This window comes from Taurulus bubalis (genome assembly GCF_910589615.1).
Source record: "Taurulus bubalis genome assembly, chromosome: 10".
Taxonomy (NCBI): Eukaryota; Metazoa; Chordata; class Actinopteri; order Perciformes; family Cottidae; genus Taurulus; species Taurulus bubalis.
Window position 1 is genome coordinate 10,185,162 of NC_136598.1, and position 25,861 is coordinate 10,211,022.

The 25,861-nt window shown below is 41.4% G+C and overlaps 1 protein-coding gene across 2 annotated transcripts in view; it reads left to right on the top strand.

Moving 5' to 3' along the window:
- The window catches only part of tenm4 (teneurin transmembrane protein 4), a gene marked incomplete at both ends in the record, with an annotated part of 114,690 nt that overhangs the window by 13,549 nt on the left and 75,280 nt on the right, over positions 1–25,861 (top strand). The window contains 4 exons of one of the 2 annotated variants that reach the window (XM_079225075.1): positions 9,214–9,435; positions 19,285–19,534; positions 21,529–21,627; positions 22,554–22,789. In XM_079225075.1, the coding sequence (XP_079081201.1) occupies positions 9,214–9,435; positions 19,285–19,534; positions 21,529–21,627; positions 22,554–22,789 (807 nt within the window). The remainder of the gene's footprint in view (positions 1–9,213; positions 9,436–19,284; positions 19,535–21,528; positions 21,628–22,553; positions 22,790–25,861) is intronic. The other variant, XM_079225076.1, reaches the window with a different exon arrangement.

Genomic DNA, 25,861 nt, shown 5'->3' on the forward strand with positions numbered 1-25,861 from the left:
GGGGATGGTGCCATCTTTGTTCAGCAAGGCCCCAGGCAAGCCACATGTAGCCCTAATGAGTCGCTTACAATTTCAGGCTCCGCTTGCTCTCAAACACCAAAAGTAAACTTTTGTCTTTTTTCCCCCCCCTTCACTATTCGGGGACCTTAAGAGGATTGTGGGGGTCATTATTTATTCATGCCATTGTGTTTATTCACCAGCCTCTATGTGTTATGGGAGAGGGAATAGAGTAGCTAGTGCAGGCGGAGTAAAAGCTGATAATTATCCACTATTAGCATTGTTTTTTTCCGCCATGGTTTAAGTCGGCTCAGTTGATGATGAAGCTCTGATAGAGGTCCAGAAACACCCATTTAAAGCAGATTACCATGTGCACGTCTTTGAAGTCTGGAATCCTCTGCCGAGGACTTGCCGAATGGGCGTGGACGCATCTATAAGCTGTTTTTACGCACCTTTTTTTCTGCGCCGTAAGAGGAGATATTCTGTTACTATGTCGGTTACAAACACTCGCGTTGACCAGGAGATCCTTAAAAACTGCCGCGACATGCCTGGAGGATGTTGTTAACAGCGAGAGGTGAGGAGATTGGAACCTTCGCTTTTTATCCCAGAACAAAGAAAGCCCCAGGGATGCTTGAATGGGGCTGTGTGTAGGGATTTGGCAATGTCGGAGCTCATCAGAACCAACATTGATTCAAAAGACTAGTGAAGTAAAGAGTACATTTGGGCTCGGGTCTCGAAGACTAAGGAGTCTTGTATATGGATCAATCAGCGATTAATCAGTTCTTTAAGAACAGTTAGAAAACTTGTCTTCATTATTGTAGTGCATCAGCTAAGCCGTCTCGACACGGTTGAGATGTCCTGCACATTCATCGTGTCCAATGAGCATTTATTATGGGTAAACGTTGCTGCTCATTCAGTTTTCTATGAAGGTGGCAGAGCTGCAGCAGTGAGGTCCCCCATGAAGAAGAAAACATACATTTCCTTTAGGTTAGGATTTCAATTTCACATTTCCAGTCTGATGCATTCTTCCGTTTGTCACGGAGAAGTCAAAACAGATGGCGTCTTTCGGCCGGATTGCAGGGCACACGGTCTCTCCGGCGCAGAGAAGTAGAGTGGACTGGATGGATGGGAGTGGCAGAAGCAAGGCAGACGGGGATGTGGGTGAATGATGACTTGGGGAGGGAGTCTGTGCTTATAATCACCTAGAGAAGAAATGTCATCTCTAGTCTCAGCCACTCTGGCCTGCTATTTGTCTTCCTAGGTGATACTCTGGAAAGCCACTAGCATCAGTGCTCTGCTTAGTGCTAAGGCTCGTGGGCTACTGCTGTTTTTATTTTTAAATCTTAGTTTGATATTTTCCTCCTCCATGCAGAGGAATAGATTAGCACTAAGTGATTACATCCTTTAATGGGTGTAATTTAAAAAGGAGTGTTGGGTAGAGATTTGATCTATTTGAGGCCTGTGGACATGTTAATGGGAAATGTGACAACTGCTTAGTTGATCTAAATCTCCCATTTCCGACTACTTCTACCATCCAAACTGTTCTCTAGGCACAACAATAACTGTATTAATGGCCAGAGTATTTGCGCTTGTTTTCTGGATTTATTCTAACCACCCATTTCTAATTTGGCATTCAACATCTCTTTAGGAGTGTACAGTAGTCGTAAGTAATGGATGCTGGGTTTAAAGTGCTGATAGAAATGTTGCGGGTCAGCCTTAAATGGAATAGTGCCTTCTGCGGCAATGCTTTTTTATTACACACAAATATAATTTCCCTTTTCTCAGTAATGGTCTTGTCTATAAAAAAACAACATTTATGGTTATTTACAATTTGTTTTCGACCTTATTATGCATTATCTTCACTCTCCGTTATTATGCTATTGATTCCCAGCAGGTAAACAGCACTGTCAGAGAAAATGTTGTCATTTTTCCAATGTTGGTTCATAAAAGCCCATTTCCCACTTCCTCTTCAAATGTTTCTACCGTATGTGTCTGTTTAGTTTCGGGTAGGGTGTTGGACTATGTGCAGCGTCCTGCAACTTCAGTTTGCCTGACAAATTAATGCCATTGCATCACCTGGGGAAATCCTTATAATCCTACAGCAGGCATATCATTTTTGCATTACCTTGGATACATGCGTAAAATCAACTCAGTGCTTGATTTAGCCTTAGTAAAAAGTGAAAAGTAAACATTTTACAACGATGACACACATACACACACATGTTTACCAGGCAGCTTATCACCTGTGTTTGCTGCATTAGGCTTATGACTTTTTCAAATCCGTCCCTTTGAGCGTCACACTGTCTCATTTGTTTTGTTTTGTCTTGTGAGATGAGATCAGCTATCAGGTCTTAATTTCATAAAAGGCTAGTTATGGCTTGCAGCTGTGCAATAGAAAACAATTATGTCAATTTGAGAATCCTAATAATGCTAAAACCAGAATTACGCCATGTTGTTTGTATTGCCTAGAGAGGTCTTATAAGTGTGTAATTATCACCGGAGCACAAGCACCTACAACTTACAAGCACATCAGTTTTCTCTAAACATGGAAGTGACAAATATAACCTGATTAAATTATACATTATTTTATACATTCTGAGTCACTACAATGAATTTAGCTCATTTTAAAGCATTGCCTCCGTTGTTGATTAATTGCAGGCTCACCTGCTGTTACTTTGTCCATCTGATGAACATGTTTGAGTCGTTGTGAAGTCCATTGCCTTTATTGATCATATGTCCTCAAGTAATGTTCTGCAAAAAGTGTGAAAAATCGACCTCCTCCTAAAATTATGGGGGAAAAACATACTGAAGAGCGGAACATGTATTTTCTAACCCTGAGGAGACCATCAGCTTTAGTGTCACTCTGTTTGTGTGCACTTGGTAATCATTTCTAATTGATCAGCTGTAATATCATCTGTTTTTGCGTAGTTATCAAACAGCAGAACATTTGTTTACATTACCATTAACAGTGCTGAATTGTTTTGAATAAATTTGGTAGAGTACGTGCAAATCCCCTTCAAAGTAACCTACAATATCACAGACTCTCAGAATGTACAATATAAAGCAACCAGGACTAATCAGCCCACCAGAATTAATTATACTTCTATATATATATATATATATATATATATATATATATATATATATATATATATATATATATATATATATATCTTATAACTTCTAGTTAAGACGCAAGTCAAATATATTCTGTTTGCTGAATAGCCCGTACAATTACAATTACAATATTGTGATATTGTGCATTTAATGGAAATTATATTGAAATATTAGTTGGAGATAAAATAACCAGATGGGAACCAGTCACTTAAATACCTAAAAATTCAAGGTACTAAAAGTCCCGTAAATCCAATATCACCTTATTGATTTGCAACATTGCCCATAGTGTCCTAATGCACCAAAAACATATTTTAAAGTATACTGTGTCTGGTCATGTCACCCAACCATAGCCAGTCTGTCAGTCTGTAATATTCAACACATCTTTCATCATGTTACATTGCAAAAACATCACCACCTTCAGTCACAAAGACCGTCAGTGACACAGAGGCAGGACTAACACTGCCTTCCCGCCGTCTTTGAAGTTGAATCCAAACCAGGAGCAGCGATATAGTAGGCAAGAGGGCACATTTAATCAGTCAGCTCAAACACTGCCAGTCCGTTAGAAAAATACAACTCAAAAAGGGTATCAAACCTCCTTTCATGGGTTTAGCAGCGCTAAAGCCTTTGTATCGCACAGCATCTCTCGGACAACTTGATTCTGACTAGTGCGCATTTGTGTTGCCCACCTTAAACAGCCCCTGGAGCTGGGCAACATGGGACGGAGAGTTGAAACGTTGAAAAAGGAATTGATGATGCCCGGGCAATTTGAAAGCTATTACATCCACTTAAAGTACTGTGTTGTCCAAAGCACCTTGTAGGCAAATATAACTCAATTAAATGACCATTATTTGTAGTATGTTTGGCATAATTGGCTTGTTTTTTTTAGAAACAAGCCAAAAAAACAACTGTTCCCCTTTGAACAGACTTGCAATGCATCCTTAATGCCTCACAGCATGCTCACACTACAGTATGAATTAGTTATTATGACTTAGTGTTCAAGTCGGAGCAACATGTAAACTCATGGCCCATTTTTACTGAGAACTACAGAGTACACACTGCTCACGATTCATTAGGATTATTACCTCCCCTGTACCAAATGTATTTTGCCCCAACACTTATTTGAGGATCGCACGTAAGATTAACATTAACAATAGGCATGCATTTATAACCAGGTCTCCAACGCCCTAGATGTTTTTTTTTATACCAGTTTAAAGTGCACAAGATCACAGGCGTATGTGTGCTTTTCAAATGAAGCACTGCAGAAGCAACACATACACCTTCAGATATCTCCAAAGAGAGTTAATCAACTGGAAAGGAAGGCCTTCATACATGAAAGCTGTCGTTGCTGACAGATGCTGGTTAGAATCAGACATCAATCTTTAGCGGGCCTTCCTCACATCACTACCATGATCTTTTCTCTTTTTTTATATCTGTAATTAAATGTCTGTTGATTGAAGAATGTATTTTGAAAGTGAAGCAGACATAAAAGGGGTCGGTCTGATTTAGGGGTTGTAAAGGTACACCTTCACCAGTGTGCCGTTGACGTGGTCCGAGCATGCGGGCTGTGGACGGCATAAACATGTGTTGAATTGTGTCACCAGAATTGCAATATGCACTGCAAAATGGTGGGGCATTAAACCCACTGCGTTTTAGGATTAACCAGCTCGCGCCATGTACCGTGTGCCCACACAAAAGTAGGTTCCTTCATTTCCCTTTGACCTCCATATGCAAATACACGAACAATCACAAGTACAGGAAACATCTGAATAAATATTATGATATCACTATTTACAGTATGGCCCTTGGATGGTGGCGGGAACAGTAAGTACAAACAGCTGAAAATATGGCAAAGGCTTTAAACATCGTATCTTGGAGCGAATCCCACTCCGCCTACATGGAGGACAAAATGTGTGTCAATTACACAACATTTTACTGATCTGCCAACCTTTCACACACCCCTGTACAAATACTACTACACAACTGTCCGAGTCAGTGTAGTAACGCACAGTCTTAGAGATGTTTTTTTCAGTTGTTTGCTTGAGTCACTGTAGATTATTAAGATGTAGATTCTTAAATGCAGGCCATCACACGCTGTGTGATAAAAAGAAGATTCAACACAATCTGGATTTTACAACAAGAGTAGCAGTGTGACGATGTCACTCGGTCCCCACTGACACTCTGAGTCATTCCTCCGCGTCCTCGAAGCTTTGTGTGCCACACGGCATCAGTTGATGGTACAGGACAGCCGCCGAGATGTTTGTTTTTTCTGCCGGTGTTCATCTGCAAATACGCTGCATTTTTTATAGATGCTGCCTGCAGCTGTAGTCCTTGAGCAAACAGATAATTCCTGTTGTCACTGCAGCACATCTGCTTCACTTTGCTCTGTATTGTGAGTGTGTAGTAATATTTAACAAGGTATTCATGGATTTTTTTTTTTTAACACATGTCTATGTATAGCCTCATAATTAAGTGGGAGGCAAAATCAGAAAGATTAACTAGGTTTAGAGACAAAGAGAGAAGGAACTAAAAGGACTCGCCAGATGAAAGATGTTGAGTCTTCTTCCTCAATTTTCTTTCACTCGACTACATTCTCCCTCTAAATGTATTCTCTATTTACCTGATTTAATTTTTCTCTCCCCCGGGCCTTCTCAAATAATGGCGTTTTTTTTTTTAAACATAAATGTTCATGTGGATATTGGCACAGTGATGATGACTGATTCTGCCTCTCTCACGCTGGAACTTGATTATTGAGATTCGGCTCATAGCATGATTCTGCACGATAGTCCCCTACAGTAGTTAGCTTTGGTGCGTACATCTCAAACCGCCATGCTGACGTCTCCTCCTGCCTCCACTCGTTAGTCAACACAAGCAGACGCTCGCAGACATGCATGCACAGCTTAAGTAACATGAAGCAGTGTCTCCCACGGGGGCTTGTGGCGCTGTGGTGGGTGGACTTTGGACCTGCATACTGAGTATACTTTTACTTTTCGTACTCAAAGTGTATGTTGATGGAACATTTTCGAGTAACATTTTTAATGCAGGACTTTACATTGTAACACATTATTTTAACACTGTCCTCAAGTAAATAATTGAATCACCTATATGTATAAATATGAATGTTGATGACATGTCTTACTGCAACCAAACAATCTTGCACCATCTCAACAACAGCCAGTGTGCGTCAACACTCACGAGTCTTCACAAAGTGTTTGAGTACAATACAAAGAACACCTACTTGCTTATTTATTGGAAGTTGTAGGGTTGTAAAAGAGAAAAAAAAGGATTGATGCATAACTGTCCGCCCACATTTGTATGTTTCTGCTGCGGTTCAGCTTATGTCTCTCATACCAGCACCACATACTGTTATCGGTTTTCCCTGGAAAATAAATGTCATTCTTTGAACTGGGGCTTTGATGTGAGGTTTACATCTCCTGAATTATTTTTGCCTGAACAACTTTTGTTATGCTTCTTCTTTTTTTTACTGCGGAACTGGTATACTTTTAAAAGTTTTTTTTTTTTTTAAATACAAAATTAATCTAACAGTAAAAATCTGTAGAATGTAAAAAAAATTCTACTTTTTCCCTAGAATCAAAATACAATCACAGTTGGTAAATTTAACGACCTTTAATCACTCACTTTAGATCAGAACCTTCAGTTATATTTAAAAAATGTATTGCAAGACATGTATTCAGAAGGTGTTACGCTAAATATCCAAATATCATGAGCAGTTATCCTAACCTGCAGATCTCAGTCACCAATGGGGTTGTCTACTCTCTTAATTGGGCTATTGAGTTGATGTAGAGTTTACATGCAGTGGGTGTCTCTGTTTGCAGTCAGGCCAAGCCAGGTAGTGATGGGCACTTCCTGGAGCTGTCGGGGACTAAAGCAATAGGGCATGGTCCAGGGACTCCTAAGTAAAGGTCTCCTTTTGCTGCTGTAAATCTAGCGAGTGAAGGCAAAGGCAATCAGCTCTGGCAGCCAGTGAAACTTCTCTGGCCATCTCAAGCTGTGACTTCTCGCCCTGCCTGTGACTTTTGGTGCCCGTGGCCCGGGCATGAACGGCACAAGCCAGCGTCAATTAAGCCATGTGAGACAGTAAAACCTCTGCGCACAAGACTAATGGCGGCTGAGCACGACTACTTTGACCTCATTCAGGTTATGAATTTGACCGTTTTTTTTTTTTTAGACAACTTTAATCTTTTCCTGTCTCATTGATGAATTTCTCTCACTTTGAGGGAAAATGCTTTAATATTCATACCAGGACCTAGTTCAGCTCATTTCTGTCTCTTGTGCCAAGATCTTCAGTCTTTCCCTCTGCTCTGTGTTTTACAGCGGCAGATACCAGCTCAGAGAGTGGTACTCTGTTTAGCAGAGTGTTGTTGTTTTGACACACGTTAAATGCAGTGTCTTGGACGCAACCGAGGGATTCCGGCCATGACTGTAATGATGCTCTTTTCAGTGGCTCTTCCTCCCCCGATCGCACATTGCTATACATTCAAGTACAACAGTGTCACGGTCATTAACCCACAGCACGGCTACTGTGCCCCTGCACCTATTACCTGGAACCGGCATCAGAGGCCCGAAGGAGAAATGAGGTGTGCGGTGTGAAGTATATGTGAAGCACAAACTGTGACTCTCTGGGGCAGTGGCCATTTGCTGCTTGTGTAGGGCTGCGGCTGATATGTTAATATCACTAATTGTTTCCTAATTAGATGCGAGTCAGTGAGTCGTATTTTAATACTCTTCAGGGATCATTACAGAGGGAGAGAGGAAATTTATCTCTCCTGATGGATGGTGGTCCAGTCAGCAGGAATTTCGACATCACGACCGGCGGACTGGTGGGAAGATGGGGAGAGCGGCAAACTGATGGCTTTGTTCACTGCAGTCATGTTACTTAAGTACTCCATTTTCAGTGCGGCGCGGAGCCGCATCAAAAGTTAATCACACATTAATAGGAGCTCCGTGGAGATTTAACATTCCATGACAGCATGGGGATTGGAGTCAATAAGCCCTGAAAGACGAAGTAGTCAGATATTTGTATGTAGGAATTAGGGTTGCATATTGGTATATAATAAGGAGCTATAAATAATCACAAGTGTAAATTATTCATATTCTTCTGTTACGGTCAGTTGCCAGTCTGATCCCCGTTGTATTCTATATTACTGAGAAGTAGGAACGTGGAGATGGACACAGAGTGGAGAAGAAATAGGAGGGATTGGTTCAGGTTGGATGCATTGCTTGGCTGGCAGGGGTTATATGCGTTTCCACGGCAGGGGGCATTAACAACCCCCGCCACATCTGGAAACATATTATTAATGTTCCTTCTGCACAGCACACACATTTGAATCTGCTCCTGTCATTTTTGTTGTTTCTCGAAATACATTTATTTGAGATGGTGTAATTTTGACTTGTGTCTGGAATTGGAATGATTTTTTATTTTAGTACATGCACTTATTCTGTAATGTCATGTGTACACTGTTACTGTTTTCTTCTTTTATTATTGCCAGTGAAACTGAAGTTAGAGCCTCATTAGCTTCTGTACTTTGAGCATAATGCAGTGAAACATAATGTTTGTTACAAGAGGAATTTATGAAATCCAATCCTCACATGTGATTGGACTGCTCAAAAGTGTCCGTACGAGACACATGTCTCTGGTCCCTAAAAGTTGCAGATTGATTGGTGGATAGATTCATGATATTATTGGTTGAAATTGGTCAGTACTAGCCAATGTAAGAACACTTCATATTTTGTTTTACAGGAAGAAAAGATCATTGTATTTTTCCACATATTGTTAAATATGTGCCCAACATGACCGGGGCTGTGCTCTAGAAAGCCAACGTTTAATTTTATTTTCATCTCAATCTGGAATAGTTCTCCTCGTTTGCATCTAACATCCCAAAAAGTATGTCTCGTTTTTTTTCTCTGTCTCTCTAAACCAGTGCATCTCAAAGTTGTTTGGATTGCTCACCCAGCTGGGGTGAGGTGGCTGAGACAAAGGAAGATGTGTCCCTGTTTGTTTTTGAAGTGTCAGAGTTAAGTCTTGCCTGTGTGTGTGTTTCATATCCCCCCCCATGTGTTGTCTCTGTTTGTGGTCCACAGGTCCTCCGCTGCATTGTTCATCCGCCTCCTCCTCCCCTGTTGAGCTGCTCCCATACCCTCCCCTTTTCATTGCATCCAATGAGAGCCGGCGAGGGTTGCTAGGTAACTGTGCGGCTCAGCCAGCCCAGGACTCTGACTCTGAGGATGAGTTTGGCCCCAATTCATTCTTAGTTAAAACTGGCTCAGGGAACCTGTATGCTCCTGCCACTGCAACTGCTGATGGTGAGTTGTGTTTTCAAACTACTGTTGCTTTCTGGAGGTTAGCCTTCCTCTGCTCCTGGACATGTTGTGTTAGAGGTCATGCAGATAGCTGTGGGCAAAAAGCATGTTCCGTTTTCTTTTTTTCTTTTTTTTTTTTCCCGAGCACCATGAGAGAGAGAGTTGAAACTTTGAGTCGATATGTAGCCTCAGGAAAAGCACAAAACTCTCTGAAGCAAGGTCTGCAAAGTTCAGAGTCTCACTCAAAGAGATGGACAATTTTGGTTCAGTAGGAGATATTTGTCACAGATATTTCTCTTCAGTTTCAATGCGTACTGGTGATAGGAATCATCCACAATGCCTCTATAGAATATTCAGAAACATCCTACATGCATCCTCTGCACCTCATGCAGAAAGTCATGAAGGAATAAAGAGAGTTACCCCACACCTGGTGCAAGTCCAAGTCCAAGTGCTTTATCATCATATGTCGCTGCAAAGACTGACTCCTTTGAAGTCGTATTAACAGCAGTGATAGCCCTACAAAAGGCCTACTGTCGTTTTATATTTTGATAGCATCTCAGACATTGCTCCTTGAGGGAGATTAGGCTTGAAAACTCCCTACGTGGTTTCTCATTCATAAATGTCAGCTACTCCTTCCTCTTGAAACACTCAGTGTTTCCTGCTGTTGACTTAACACTCGTTCAGATTGACAGAATGACATTTGGGCTCAAACTGCAAACAGCCTTGACAGTTGAGAAAAGAACAAAACATGTACAGTCCATTTACGAAGTAGCTGTCAGCGTGTGCTGCAGGTTGTATCAGCGGTTAACCTGCTCATTTGATTATGGTGAAGATTTTATTTGGGATGCATCTACGGGCCCTAATGAATTGTGTGTGTCAGGGAATATAGTTTTTTTTTCCTGTATCGCCGATAAATGTAGATTCATGGACATCTTGTGGATTCATTACTGGCTTGAAAGGCCTTGATGTGCACTAATTCAATGTACTCTGTTTATTACACTGCAAATGCTCAATGCATGGCAAATGAAAAATGCAAGAGGATAATTTCCTCAAGGTAACCTCAGGAAACCCGATTTATTATTATGGTCACAAAACTCCACACTCGTAACTGCAGCAGGTTATATATTCCTGTTTGTGATCCGTCGATATGTAAAGAGGAAATGTTGCCATTCAAAATCAGCGATTTATGCTGAATGTCTCCCATAAGTCGTCGCTTTGCATGCCAAATAGTCTTTTTTTTTATATTTGCATGTTGATGCCTTTCAACTACTTGCATCTCCCACCGACGCAGCAAACACAAAACAAAATGAAACGGCCTAAATAATTGATCCAACTTCCAAGTTAACTATACAAAGGATTGAATTCCATCAAACTCCAAAGTGCCCCAGCTGCCTGCTCAGAAAGCCCAGAGAATGAGTTATTAATCCCGACGCAAAGCCCCCCCCCCCACCTCCTCCTAATTCCACAGTAGCAACACGCAGGTCACCGGCAGTGACACGACTGTGCTTAAGGGGACGTGGGTGGGGGGAATGGCCTTTACCGCGGCAGATTTGTCTCATAACAATGATACTAATTTGCATAGGTGCAGCATTTAGCTTGGCCTCGGGGCTGTCGGAAAGGAGGAGGAGAGCACTGAGGAGGAATATTCCTCTGCTCTGCTCCAGTCATCAGCAGGATTTGTAAGAATCCTTTTAAGTTGCAAAGTACAGCATGTTTCTGTGCGTCTCTCGGGTGCAAAGTCTGTCCCTTTGTGTGTATCTCCGTGACATAAAACTGCTACTCTTGATGCTCTTGTTCATTCTGAGGACCTTTCGCCTCGCTGCAGTTACGTATGAAGTGAAATGTACAAAAAAGAAAAGTTTAACTTGGAGATTCTTCCATGACGTTTAATTATAGAAAATCTTTGACACTAAGGAGCCAATTACAATCAGTGAGAGAAGAGCCTCCATTGTTCACTTAAACCACCTAATGAGCCATGTAAGCTGCTCCGTGCCTTCTCCTACATTTTCCACATCACATCCTAATACTTTAGGAGCTTGCAGATTTTGTTTATTTAAATCAGCTTATCTTGCATTTTTGGTTGAAATGTATTTGACTCTTTCACTCCAGTGAACGACACCATTTACTCCCATCGGCTGTTCTTTGAAGCCGTCGCTTGACTCTATGAAAAAGTGACTAATACAGTTAAATCAGTAAAAATCCTGATTTAAGTAGATATTGTCTAGCATTTTTAGTTTTTGCCTTGATCGGTTTTGTGGGGTGATTTTCAGTGATATGTGATGACTCTATATACAATATTCCCAGCCCTAAAGCCTTTTTATTGGGCAAATAAGTTCTCGTAAATCCTCAACTCAACTGAAGGCTGGTTTTAGCATTTCAAGGCTGAAAGGACTTCATTAAAAGTGTTACATGTGTAGTGAGACTTTTCCCCTCAGCAGCATGAACTTAATTTTCTCAATGTGACAAAACCAGAGTTAGCCAGTAAGGTAGTGGTGTAGATGTGTCTCACATAGCAGGGCTGAACACAATTGCACAGCCAATGTGATTAAATCAGAGATCACACATTTCCCTGAATCGTCTGATCCAATTTATGGAAATGGTAATTTATGGAATTCTAATGTGCTCTGTTTTATGCAGGATCTTCATTCAGACTTCATGTTGTTAAATGCAGTGTAATCTGGAATTAAGTATGCATCTCAGGTTTTCAGAGAGAGTTACATGAGAAGAAAAAAAAGAAGTAATTTTAAAGCCACCATGGGAAAAAATAGCTGGAATATCAAATCCCATCTCTTTGACATACAGGTCAGCTATTGAAGAAATATTCAAATTCACAATTGACACAGTGCAGGGAATATTTACATTTTTTTTGCTGTCAGTAAACAACCACAGAAAACCATGTGTGCCTAAAATAATTGGCTCACAGTGTATCTCTTGCACTGGAAAACAGGTGGCTTTTTATCACTTCGGATTGCATTTGCTCAAGGTCATCTTTGAAAAAGCACACATGGATTTGAAATGTTATGCTGGATTTTGAACAAGTAAATGCTCTCAGCAGCATATCGTTATTCACATTAGTAGCCTCTGAGGCTGCAGAGGTTTTCTGTTTGTTGTTGTCGTTCCTCGGGATCCTGTTTTCATTGGGAAGAACACTGAGCCAGAGTTTCTGTAAGGCTGACGAGGCTGCTCGCTGAGGCCTGCAGTCCTTTTGTGGAGCATGTGTTTCCCTGTGGCCCCTGGCTTTCTCTGAGGGGCTTCTTCCTGGGGAGACAGCCAGTTGGAGCCCGCTGCCATGCTGAGCTGCAAGATCTGAGACACTACAACCTCCCCGTATTAGCATTTCTTAATGCAAAACAGCATGGGGTCGGCCAGTGTTGGCTTTCAGTGCAGCCGGGCTCCCCCGGTGAAAGGGCCAGCGCACCGCCACCTCACAGCTGACCAAGCAGGAAGGGCTGGCTAGAAGGCCCTGGGGGACGTGGCTGTGCGTGAATTCAAATAAGTCTTCATTCGAACTGCTTAATCATCCCCCGGCGTCTGTGAAGACAAGTAAAATGTGGTTAAAAGAGGTCACTCCAGAGAGTAATCCATCCACCGGACACCACGAGGAATGAACTATCTAAGGCGGAATGATAATTTAATGGGAAAGTAGCACATGGCAACCCGCCTGCCATGCCCTTGTTTTCCCCGGGAATTGTGAGGTTACATTTTTGGGTTAACATATGAAAAGGAATCGTTTTTCTATTGATGTCAAGTTATCAATGAACTGCAGCCAACAGACAATTTGTCCAGTCCCGTTTGACTTGCAGTTCGTCAGCGCACGGAGACCGCGGGTAATGCATTTTGTATACCTCCATATCTTCTTTTCATTGACATATATCGAGATGCATCACTTTCATTCCACGATAATTGCCGACCATCTGTGCCCTCTAACAAAATCTTCAACCTCTTGATGGATATGCAGCAGAGTGACATCCAGAGTCGAGCATACACAACCACTTGTCTTGTTCTTGGTCGGGCAGCTCAAAAGAATGACAGAAAATCCATTTGATCTCAGAGAGGCAGAGAGAAGCATATGCCAGGACTAGTCCTAATGGATTTAGTTGCAAACAGCAGTAAAGTTCCTTTTTTTTATTTTTATTGCTGTGTTTAAAAATATATGGTTTTCCCTGTTTATATGTTTGAGTTTACTTTTGCAAGGTAACGTTACCATTTGCCTCCACATTTTCATAGAATACATTGTATGAAACTAGTTCATCTACTTTTCATTTGGTGTCCTCAAAGAAAGCTGGTACAAGGATGTTGAGTACAATAGCAGCTCTTTTTTCTCCTCCAGTTAGTAATCAAGGTGAGCTACCAGAAGGTATCCGAACGAAAGCCCTCCCCCATCCCCATCCAGAGAGCCAGGCGAGACCCCCACCATGTGTTGTTTGTGGTACCTGTTACCTCTCAAATGAGTCCAGGAAAGACAGCTCGTATTCCCGCATGGCTCTTCCCTCCAGACTTCTCTAATGGTGGAGGAAACAGCAGGTCCAGCCGAGAGAACCAGCGACAGGGAGCCAGGAGAGATTGCAGCTTCACTGCCTTCATGACAAATTTTATTTGTATTTTTATAGACAAACGCTACTCAACTGGAAACTTTGCTCTGATGATTAGCCATTGGGTCTGTAGCAGTAAGTAAGATGTAACGATTTATCTGGACGCTGGATAGCTTTTGATTAATTCTGCATTGAATGGCTGACCTCGGTGTGGAGGACATGGTGTCCGTGGCGTGTCACAACCTTTTATTTCATCAGGTGTGATCATCGCTGCTGTTGATTTTACCCACTGTTCTCGTTCAGAAATATAACTTCTCCCTGGACGCTGTGCAAAGTGGCTCATTACGTCTGAACCCAGTGTTCCTCCAAATGGAAACAAATGTGGCAAGAATGATGCCACTGAAATGTTTTTCTATGTGGATATGAAGCTAACGTAAGTATTTTGAAGGTGTAGAATATTGCACCGTATCAAACCGTATCTTTATGAAGTTTGTTTGAACATTTGACATAGCGTAGATTGAACAAGGCCGAATGTGTTGGATTTTCCCTTAAAAATGTAATGTAAAGATTTGGAGCTACTGTAAGCTATCAGGCTGGTCTCTAAAATATATATATGTACTGCTGTAGCGCAGGTTATTGAATTGTTTCCATGACTACTGTTGCAGATTTTTAGTCAGGCAATCTTAGTCAGGACATCTGATAGGGATGTTGACATTTGTACGACATTTGTACTCGTTTGTGGAGTGGCATCATTACTGACGGGTGAATATGATTTTTTGCAAAAAATATACGACCGAAAACTGGATGTTTTTTTTTCTAACTAATGCAAGAGGAGTAGTTTTGTTGATGTGTAGCTCAGACAGTTGGTGTTCACTGAAATCACACACAAGACAATTTACACTCATATCAGTTTTAACATTCTTAAACTTTCACGTCTGTTCATTGTACAATTTCATTGAAATAACTGTATTGCATTTTAACAGCATGGCTTTTTGTTAAGTAGAGTACTACACACCTTTACCTATAATAACAAAAGAAAGAAAAGAAGTATGGCAATCCCTCAAATTAATTAGATTATCATATAAGGACATTTTGAATTATTTATTTGATATGCTTTGTTGAGTTGTGTCATCTGTGGATATAGCTCAATGCAGTCTACAATAAGCCACACTGCAGTCTTTATATCATCTAATAAAGCATTTCAAAATTCAACATCAACCTTTTAGAAATAGAAAGCACTCAGATAACACGAACAGTACGTCTACCAAAGCTCTTAATAATATAAACTATTATGAAATTTGTTTTCTACTGCTGGTTCGGGATTAGCCTCAGGAACACGCAACGTGATTCACTATCATGAGATACATGTGCCAGTTTTTGTTTTTCATGAATAAATAGTGAATATGCTCAGAGATCCCACAGAAATCCATTACCTATAGTTTTACATCCGTTTCATTATTTCAAAGTGTTTTTTTCATAAAAAAAACACGTTCATAGTGCAGCTAGTACCTCACAAGTTGAATCGTTGTCTCCCAGCAATTACAGCATGCTGCTATCTCTCATGGTGGGGGTTGAGGTCTTGGATAATGAAGTGGATTTGCCTTAATTACTCATCTAGAATAGCGTCAGGAGGCCTTAACCAGTCCATACATCTGTTCGGAGGAAAAATGAAAAACCCACATTCCCAGACTGAATGGATATCTTTAGGCTTCTATTTTGAATGTCGTGTGAAGGTTCGGCTATTGTGGCCGAGTCTCCCTTCTATGTGTCTCTGATAACAAATGAATCTCCTTTTCATGCCAATTTCGTTGTGCAAAGCAGCTCAATAGAAAACCATTTATTTTTCCCCCTGTCCTTTGGATAGTAGTGAGTAATTGTTGCTGAATCACCACATCTGTGGGGGTCGTGTCGTTTTGTCTCACGAAATGTCCTGATTCTCCTCTTTCTGTTCAACTCCCCCGGAAATAGCAGCAGCGACTTACCTTGCTGTCGAAGAGCTATTGAACGGAAACGGGAAGAGATGCATACAGTCAAGTAGTGAATGTAAATCATGATGCAGTGCTCGTTCTTTTTCTGGAGATCATGTTCTACAATGCCATAAAATGGGGACGGCTTGTATGCAAATAAGTAGGAGAGCGAAGTCGGTGGGTTTACTGCGGCTCCTCTTCCATGGAGACTGTAAAGCATGAGGAGGGTACTTCATGTGCAAGAAGTGTGGATTGGATTGGGATCAAATATTTCAGATAACTATGTTACTACCGAGTAAACCTGCACAGCACTTAACTAACATGTAAAAACCTAAATCTTATCTTGCATCGGGTTTAATAATTTACTATTTATATATTCAGTGTTGCATGCCAGTGGAAAATACTGTTTCCCCCCCAAAATACCCTTCGATTTGACTTTGTTTTCCAGTACAGAAAAGTACAAGTGACTTCAGATCGTTGTTGAACCAAAACTGTGCATTTGGGTTCCAAATATTTCCGGTAGCTGCTTTTTCTTCGGGCTCTCTACAAAGTGGTCCCAATAGGTTTAAACTGTGATTTGTCACTCCATACTATGTTCAGCTGATTTTCTGTGATCCAATTCCAATAGTGCTCACCCTAGACCAACCTTCTCTTTCTATCGTGACATTTTAAGAACAGTTTTGCTTCAAAAATTCACCTGGTAATATTCCAGCTTGTTATACACTGCAATACTGTGAAACGCTTGACTCTGAAACAAGGACCTGTTTCTTGTCATGTTTGAGTCCGTAGCGTGACTCATATCGCAAGCAGGGTCCTCCGGTAAACCAGGTGTGACCAGGTGTTAGAAACATGAATCACTTGTTGCCCCACATTCGCTTGATAGTCACAGGAAGTGAAGTATTTGTTTACCGAGCAGTAAATGCATTCCAGCTCAGTGAAGCGTTCGTCCTCATGATATATTTCTCTGCGTATGTTTGTGCCGTCCCTGCATAAATAAAATTAGCATAACCGTATTAATGGCTTTAGGGATCAGGTACATTACTGAGCGGGAGAGAGGTCATCCGCAACTGTGCGGTTTTACCTCACACCAGTCTATTGTCCACCAGGACTGTGGTGCGCCTCTCTCTCTCTCTCTCTCTCTCTCTCTCTCTCTCTCTCTCTCTCTCTCTCTCTCTCTCTCTCTCTTTCTCTCTGGTTTGTCTAATTACGAGGGCAGCATTGTGCAAAAGCGTACTCAGTATTGGACCATCTATCAGTGTGACAAATGCGTAATGTGGCACTCGATTTCTGCCAGGGTTTCATCCCGTGGAACATGTGCACCATGAGGCAGAGCCAGGTTCAAAATAGAGTCTGAAGTTGTTTTTTTTGCTGACTACTAACAGAATATAGTATAAATGAACTGAAATGCTAAACTTTCTGTAAAGCGCCCGTGTGTTTAAAAAGCTTGCAGGAAGAGATGTGAGCATGTGCTTGAGGATTAAACTACATTTTTGTCCTGTTTTTCCTTGCCGAGCGATCGTCTGCACATTACCTGAGAACACAAAGGTCTCTCTTTGCCGCTTTCCTAAAATGCCTCAAGCACTGAAGCCTAATGCTACTTTGTTCTCAATGCTCCTCCGCAGCATGTGCATCAGTCTGACTCGATTGACACATGTTGATGTAGCATCTTCGTGTTCCTGACCCCTACAGGATCTGAAATGACACCGTGCTTCTTGACTGGCGCGCTTTAATAAAGGAGCTGATTAAACAAAATAAGCCCCTCTGTGTGTCTATATCCCGCTCCCTCTGCTGTAAATTGGCAATTTAGTGTTGGGGATATCTGTGAAATAAAGGAGGCTTGCTGCCTTAAAGAAAAGCCACTCTTTCATTCTCAGTCAAGCCAGGAGTTCATTGATTGATGAATGGCTTAACAGATGTGGAAATAAATGGATTGAGAGTGCCCAAGGACATTGGTCTTCTATCTTGTGAAGTGCAGAGAGCATCAAATAGTGCATATAGGTCCACTGGGTACAATGTGTTCCTATACACTTCATATCTAATAGCTGTAATACCTCTGATGGGAAGTGACAACAGAGCTGGTAAAAGACCTAACAAAATGAAACAAAAAGAGACAGTTTTTGCAGCTAAAAGTATGTGACCACTAGAATCACTTCTCATGAGCTTGACCACAAGCAAGAAGCTGAATCTAAGTTTCTGTTTCAAAACCTAAACTTGCTTTAGGGGAGCTGTGGTAGCGGTAAAACATTTCACACGAGGCTATTGTTTATAAAAAAACACTCAAATCAAATGGTTCAATCCTGCTTTCATCGTTTAAGGAACATTTCAAGGATGAGACCATATCTGTCTCCTACAGATCTGGACACAGTTATCAACACTTTCATGCTGTAACTTGTCGATTAGACTACTGTAACTCTGTAACTCAGGCATCAGCTTCTAGCTCATCCAAAGCTAGCTAGTATTTTTACCCGGGCTAGAACACATGCCCAAATGACACAGACGTGGCTTCCTTACCTGTTGCCTTTAGAATTGATTTTAAATGTTATTATTGATTAAGTTATTTATCAGATCCCTTGTTTACCTATCTCCCCTCTCGCACCTCGAGATCCTCGGATGCGTCGTTCCTTGTTGTTCCAAGGTCCAGATTCTTACACAAAGGAGATAAAGCCTTTGCATTCAGAGCTAATAGAGTCTGGAATTACCTGCCCAAGGAGATCAAAATCACTTTTTAAAACCCTCTTTTTTTAAATTGCCTTTCTGTGATTTTAATACATATACACACTTTTTTTTTTTACATTTAAGTTTGTTTTATTCTCTTTGTTGACGTATTTCCTTTTTGGGCTTTAGTTCAATTCATTCATTTTATGTTTTAAATCTCTTCTGGTTTTATTGTCAAGCACATTGTAACTGTGTTTTACAAGGTGCTATAGAAATAAAGTGTATTAGTATTAGTATGCATGCCCAAACATCATTCCTTGGCTAAATACATGTAAAAAAAAAAAAAAAAATAGATGATGAAGAAGAAGAAGCCAGCTTGTCCGCTTACACAGGAGCCAGTGTTCGGTCTGAGCAAACTGTCACAAGTCTCTGTGGGAGGCAGAACGCACACTCTGATAGAGACCAGTTAGGAGAAATAATGAGCAGGAGAGGGACTTTTTTAAGAGTGGTTCACATAAGGGCTTTGTAGCTCTTCACTGAAATTAGTTTGAGGTGTTAATTTTTGCACCATAAGGCTCTTCTCACTCTGTTATTACAAGCACACACTTTCACCAACCCTTTTTGGCATATGCACCCTCAATGGATCTCCGGTGGTTTTGAAGCTCTCTCTATATGTTTTCCCCCTCTTTCCCTTTCAGACGGAGCCTTTCAGAACCATTCTCGGCTGCGGACGCCTCCACTACCGCTGTCCCACTCCCACTCGCCCAATCATCAGCACCATGCGGCCTCTATTAACTCCTTGAACAGGGGCAACTACACGCCGCGGAGCAACCCAAGCCCCGCGCCCACAGACAGCTCGGCCCCTCCTGAGGGTCTGGCCAGTGGTCAGGACTCCGGCAGCACGCAGGACAACTGGCTGCTCAACAGCAACATCCCCCTGGAAACGAGGTACGCTGTGACTCGTCTCCCTGACAATGTATAGAGATGTTGGCAAGTCTGAGCTTGACTTTTTCATGCTGTCTGCTCCATATGAAATGACCGCAGTGCTCACAATGTGCAAAGTAATGAAATTGAGAATATCCTGCTAGGGGCCAAGGACTACGTTTTGAGATGAACGTGATTTTGTGGCAAACAAGAGAAAAGTGCTGCTTTTGGGTCTTTGCCCGATGTTATCAATCCTAACATTGAGTAATTAAGTTCACGTTGGATATGAAACAGTTCTTGCAAAATTACATTTGAGCTCCCGTGAGCAGGCTTCACAGCCCCTCCACTTCAGCCCTGAGTTTTATTTATTATTTCATATTAATCAGTGCCCGGTTCTCCAACACATTTCTCAATAGGAGGCCCTTGTGTGAAGTGGATCTGTGAAGTGTTATTGTAATAATGGGAATATCTGTTGGTATTTCTTCTGCTGGTCTAATTGCAAGTCGGGGTGAAATCAAGAATAGCATCGCATGTTATCTCAACCCTCATAATGATCACAATGGTCTCTCTATAGGCTTCTCCATGTGATCAGGTTGCCTGCTAAGCAAATTTAAATAAAAATACATTTTGTAGCCTTTAGTGGTGATATGGATCTATTCAAAGCGATCCAATATAAAACCTTAGACCTTAGACCTCACCTATAGTTTATAGATTAAAAACCCGCTGCCATAAATGAAACTGTTGTTGACGGGAGACTAGCTAATAGCTAAATTGGCACGGCTAAACACCAGCCATGAATAGAATGACTGTCTCTTCCTTCAGTTTTTGTGAGACGGTTCAGTCAACAGGAAAATGAGCATCAATTTCGGCTGGTGCAAGGACAGTTAGTGGGATAATTAATGATTACATGTCATCCAGCTCCAAAGTTAACTCTGCACAGGTATTCCCTGTGGAGCAGAAACCAGATGGCGAGGAGAGGGAATCTGCCACAGGCAAGAGGGTTGCTCAATCCACATATGTAGTCTGTGTGACCTGTTCTCTTTAAAAAAGATCAACTACTAAAGTTCCAATAATGAAATTTAAACCATTAGTGACACAACGATATTTTAATGTCCCTTTTACTTAGTTAATAGTATTGGAATGGTCCTCTCTTGTCACTGTAATGGCCCTGATAAATTCTGCTCTGGTAGGTCTTATTCTGCTCTGCAGTGGAGAGATGCCAGCAGTTGGAAGGCCCTCTCCAGCCTCACCATTTTCTTTAGATTTGCTGCCAAGCATCGTTCCCTCTCTTCATTAAAAGTTGCATTCTTCCCCAGAACACAAGCTTGAGAGACCACAAACAGACTTCACACTGACCTCGAAGGGGCAGGGATCAAAAACAAGGCTTTTCTCTTGAACCACTGAACGTGTTTAGCCTGCCCATTGCATGTGGACAGTCCATTTCTGCATTGCATTGCTGCAGGGGGAGTGCATCAGGGGGAGAAATGAGACGCGTGCCTCTAGAAACTTGAGAACAAACTGAAAATGTGTATTTATACTCAACTTTACCTTATGGATACTATCCAGTGTGGACGTGATGGAACGTTAGTGCATTGTACTTAAACATTAAGATATTGAAAAGTGTTTTGTCTGATTTAAGTGTTAGAAACCGTAAGGTTCTCATTTGTAAGTGATGCATTGTTTTCTTCCAATCACAACCTTAAAGGAGCCAGAATACTCTAATGTTTATCAGAGAAGAGCAAGACGCTTGCAGAGAAGGGCAGGGCTCGTACAAAACCAGGTATGACAGAGCCCAAACGAGGGGGAACAAGAGAGCTAGATGTTATTTGTCTCTCACCTATGTAGAAGTAGTTCCATAAGGGCCTTGGTTTCTTTGTCACACGCTGTCTGTCTTGACCCCCATTTGTCAGTTGTTGTTGTTGCTGTTGCTCGGTTATCACATACTGTATTGGCATTTCTGTGTCTCTTGCACGCACATCTCACACTCGCTTCATATCCATCTCTCCACCTGTATGTAGAAACATAGCAAAGCAGGCATTCCTAGAGACTTTACAGGACAACCTCATTGAGATGGACATTCTGGCATCAGCACGCCACGATGCCTCGTACAACGACGGGTATGTTGCATGTTTGCTATCTGGCTCACGCCACTGACACAATCTGCTTTGCCATGAAAACAATAGTGATGCCTGTGTTATTTCTCCATCAAACATCCCGTTTTGAAATGCTGTCAATCACCAGCGCCTCCTGCCGTGCACACAATCGTTGCTGTGTTTGTCCCTTCCCTGTTTGATACAACGAACAAGTCACATTGTTGGGTTGTATTGCTTCTGATTAATGTTAAGCATGACCGCTTTATGAAACTCAGTTGCCCGCGTTATCTCCTATTGCCGGAATAGGATATGCCAGAGATTTTGTCCTGATGTTTTATAAATAAAATATGGTCTCAGTGACTTTCCACATCATACATTGTAATGTGACACTCAATCATGTCTATGTCACTGTCGCTCAGGAGCTTCGTGTAAACTTGTCAGTAAAATGGCCTTGACAACAACGCCGCCGCCACCGGCTCTCTGATGGGGCCGATCTTGTGGCTTTTGGACATGCAGCTCTACACGTGTTTTCCGAGATAGCCGTCCATGTTCTTCAAGGGCGAATAAATCTGCTAAAACTCCCCGCTGCAACCGTATATGCTGTATCTCTCCTGTGGACAGCCTTGACACATAGTTACCGGGAATTACTCAGCACCGCGCAGGGATGAATACGTAAACAAGAGCCAGCTGCGGTCGCTAGTCCTGTAAATTAGATTTAATATTGATTCGCAGTTTCGACTGAGCAAAAGCCAGTGTGCTTTAGCATTCTCACTAATCTAGCAGAAGCGTGACTATGGTAACAGTATTGAATGTGCTTGGAAGCAGAATTACACACCAGAGGAAGGGACTGCACTTGGACACACAGTAACCTACAGTGTTGTGATGATAGACCTCCCTTAGAAATGAGGGTTCTCTGTGAAGACTAACAACAGATTTTGTTTTCCTCCCAGGCACTTCCTGTTCAAACCAGGTGGAACATCCCCAATGTATTGCACAACATCACCAGGATACCCTTTGACCTCCAGCACGGTGTACTCGCCTCCGCCGCGCCCTTTGCCCCGTAACACCTTCTCTCGACCTGCCTTCAGCCTGAAGAAACCCTACAAGCACTGCAACTGGAAGTGTGCCGCTCTCAGCGCCATCCTCATCTCAGTAACACTGCTGTTCCTGTTGGCCTACTTCATCGGTGAGTCACCTTTGAACGCCTCTGCACGTCGGGGTGAGCGCCTCTACCTATCCGCCCCCGGCCCCACCTCTCACTTAACTGCAGACACTGGATGAGTCCGTGCTATATTATGTTCCCTCTCTCATCTGTTTTAATAGTGTTGAATCTGCACTCCGCAGCCTTATATGAGCATAGTTATATAGGGACTCATAGATTGACTCGCCCACGCACCTCGTCTGAAATAACATTATCGTTCATAGATTGGGTTGACTGAATTCAAAGAGATGGGCAATCCAGTTTCTTGCTCTTGTGAAGAGGTCAGATAGGGAATGAATTAAAAAGACATCACACAGGAGAGGACTTGCACGTTTAAAATATTCATCTTATTTGATTTAAGATTCCCTGACCAGCACACTCGGGTCCCAGTTGGGTTAAGGACTATCAGCTGTGAAATTTGAGTTCTGCTATTAAATCAGATCTTTTCTTCCCTTAGGAAATGGTATCCATATCCGAAAATACAATCTCTTATTTATTTGTGGGATCTATATACAGAGGGAAACGAAGAAGCAGTCAATAAGGAGGCAAAATGAAAAGCTAGAAAGGGAAGTTGAAAGTACATTTAATAGAATTCTGCAAGTATTCGCCGTGACGTTGTGACACTTGTTGTTTGTGTTCCCAACTCTGGATTTTTGTGTTGATTATCTTTCTGGTCTGTCCAACCATCACTTAGCGACCCAGTTCATCCTCTGTTTATTCCAGTAATACTAGCAAACTTCACGAGTGGCAGAGATTTATTTGAGTTGCTTTTCTTAAATCAATCAGAGAAAGCATACGAGAATGTGTTATTATTATTTAAAAACTAAAAAGAGATAGAGGAGAGTTCACAGGTGCACAGCAACCAACAAGAACAGCAGCATCTGCAGTAACAGTGTGATCACGTAGCGAACGTGGGGAGGTCAAAAGTCCAATGAAAAATGTGAGGTTGATGGATTTTGGGGCATTCAAGGCCACGTAGCAACAGGTTCTGGGTCATGGGTGAGGTAAGTAAACCACACGTTGACTGAATTAGTGCTATGAGCTTGGCTAAGGTTGGAAATATGAGAGTTGAGAGGATTTTAAAGGAATGACTAGGTTCGGGACAAATGGAGACGGGTAAAGCTTCTTAAAATGTAATGTCAAACAGGTATGTTCTAGGTCTGGATTTAGATAATGTTGAATATTTTGGTTGCCTCATTTGGCAGACAGTTCCAAGGATTTGGTGATCTACATAAAAAAGCTGGCACTACCGTTTTCATACCATTGTTCCAAATTTAAATAAGGAGTTACTTCATACTTCTGTTTAATATATTTCCCCATATGTGCATCTGATTGTCTTTGAATACCTGTTTAACATACAAATGGTTACACTGTTGAATTCGTTCACGCACAGAAACAGAAATAGTTTTTTTTTCAAATGGAAGGCTGGTGAGAACATTGTAGTTAATTGTCAATGACAGAACAGCCAGATATCTCTGCATGGCCTTCATCAGTGAGATAAATGAAATCTTCATTGAGGACATTTGTTATAGATATGCATTATGATGTAACAATCACAGAGGCGATCCTTTCCGCTGCTCCTTGAGGCCAAACAAACTCAAATCTGATTATACATTTTTGTTTAATTTGAAATTCGGAACAGAGCCGGACTAACGAAAAAAAAGAATGAGCTGGTTGCTGCTCATGGTTATTATCTACGGCCCCAGTCATTTAGAATCAGTGTGTGGCAAAGTTCTGGTTTGGCTTGTGTTTAGCACCAGCAGTGGGGTTTGGCTGTAGAAGTAGAGATACAGTACGTGTCTACAGTTTGATGCTTTGACTTGGCCAAAAGCCAGAGAGCCCCATCAGCCTGATAGTGCTTAATCAGACTGTGTAATTATACCCTGCAAAAACTCAGACCATCTCCCAATGCACCACAAGTAAACATGTTGGAGACCAAACCTCACTCTATGATCGGAATTTCCAATCAAGAACGAGGGCCATATTTAATTAAAGGCTGATTAGAAAATACATTTAATTTCAAGTGCAATTAATTATTGAGGCCTGTAATTGGGAACTCCGGGTGAGATGTCTAATGAACCAAATTATGCCTTCTGACAGATGTTTTGACTTGTAGCATGGTTTTATTTTGTCACAGCTTTGTAAATCGGCACATTTTGAAGTGCAAAAAGGTCGGGGGTTTAAGATGGCACCATTTTCTCTGTGGTCGCTCGCTCATTAGCACATTTGTTCTATGTTCCTCATTTTAAGGTCATCAGTATCCTCCTGTGTTCATGTATATTCACCCTGGGTATCTAGCCAAGGACGGAAAGGTTGGGCCCCAGAAATGTTTTTTCTCTGCATGATCATCCAACACAGATTTGACCTCTTTGTCTGACTTTCAGTACTTCAGGATATCACTCTTTGTTTGATTTGACTTTTCATTTTCCCAATCTGATATTTGCTTTAGCTGGTTGGTCAATAGGATGTTACTCTCAATGAAGAAAAAAAACTCAGCTTTCATATTTGTAATCTTAGATAAATACTACTATTTTTGTTAAATCAATATTGGATATTAACTTCATAAAGACTAAAATCATTCAAGTACAACATGTTCTATTGTATCTATTGATTACATTACTTTAAACTGCTTTCAGTGAAACTCACATTTCTTTATTTATATCCTATAATACCCCATATGTATTAGAAATTCAGCATCCACGTACCATGATGCACAGCTACTTAACCCAGTTAGGTCTGCGAGGTTGTTGTAGTGTTTTAATATGCTGATGTTTCTGCCCAAGCAGTTGTTTGTCCTTCTAATGTGACATGTAACTTTGCATGTATTATATTGATGCAAAATAACTAAACAATATATATGTTTATATTACTGGCAAACAGCAGTTGAAACAATTAACATTCCCACATCATTGCTTATAATCAGTGAGAATTTAGCCACATATATCTCACAAGCAGGTAGCATTACATTTCTGGTTGTGTATTGTTGCAAGCAATAGCAATATACTTTTTTGTCCCCCCATTTTTAGGTTGCAGCACATATTGATCATTTCTACAGTT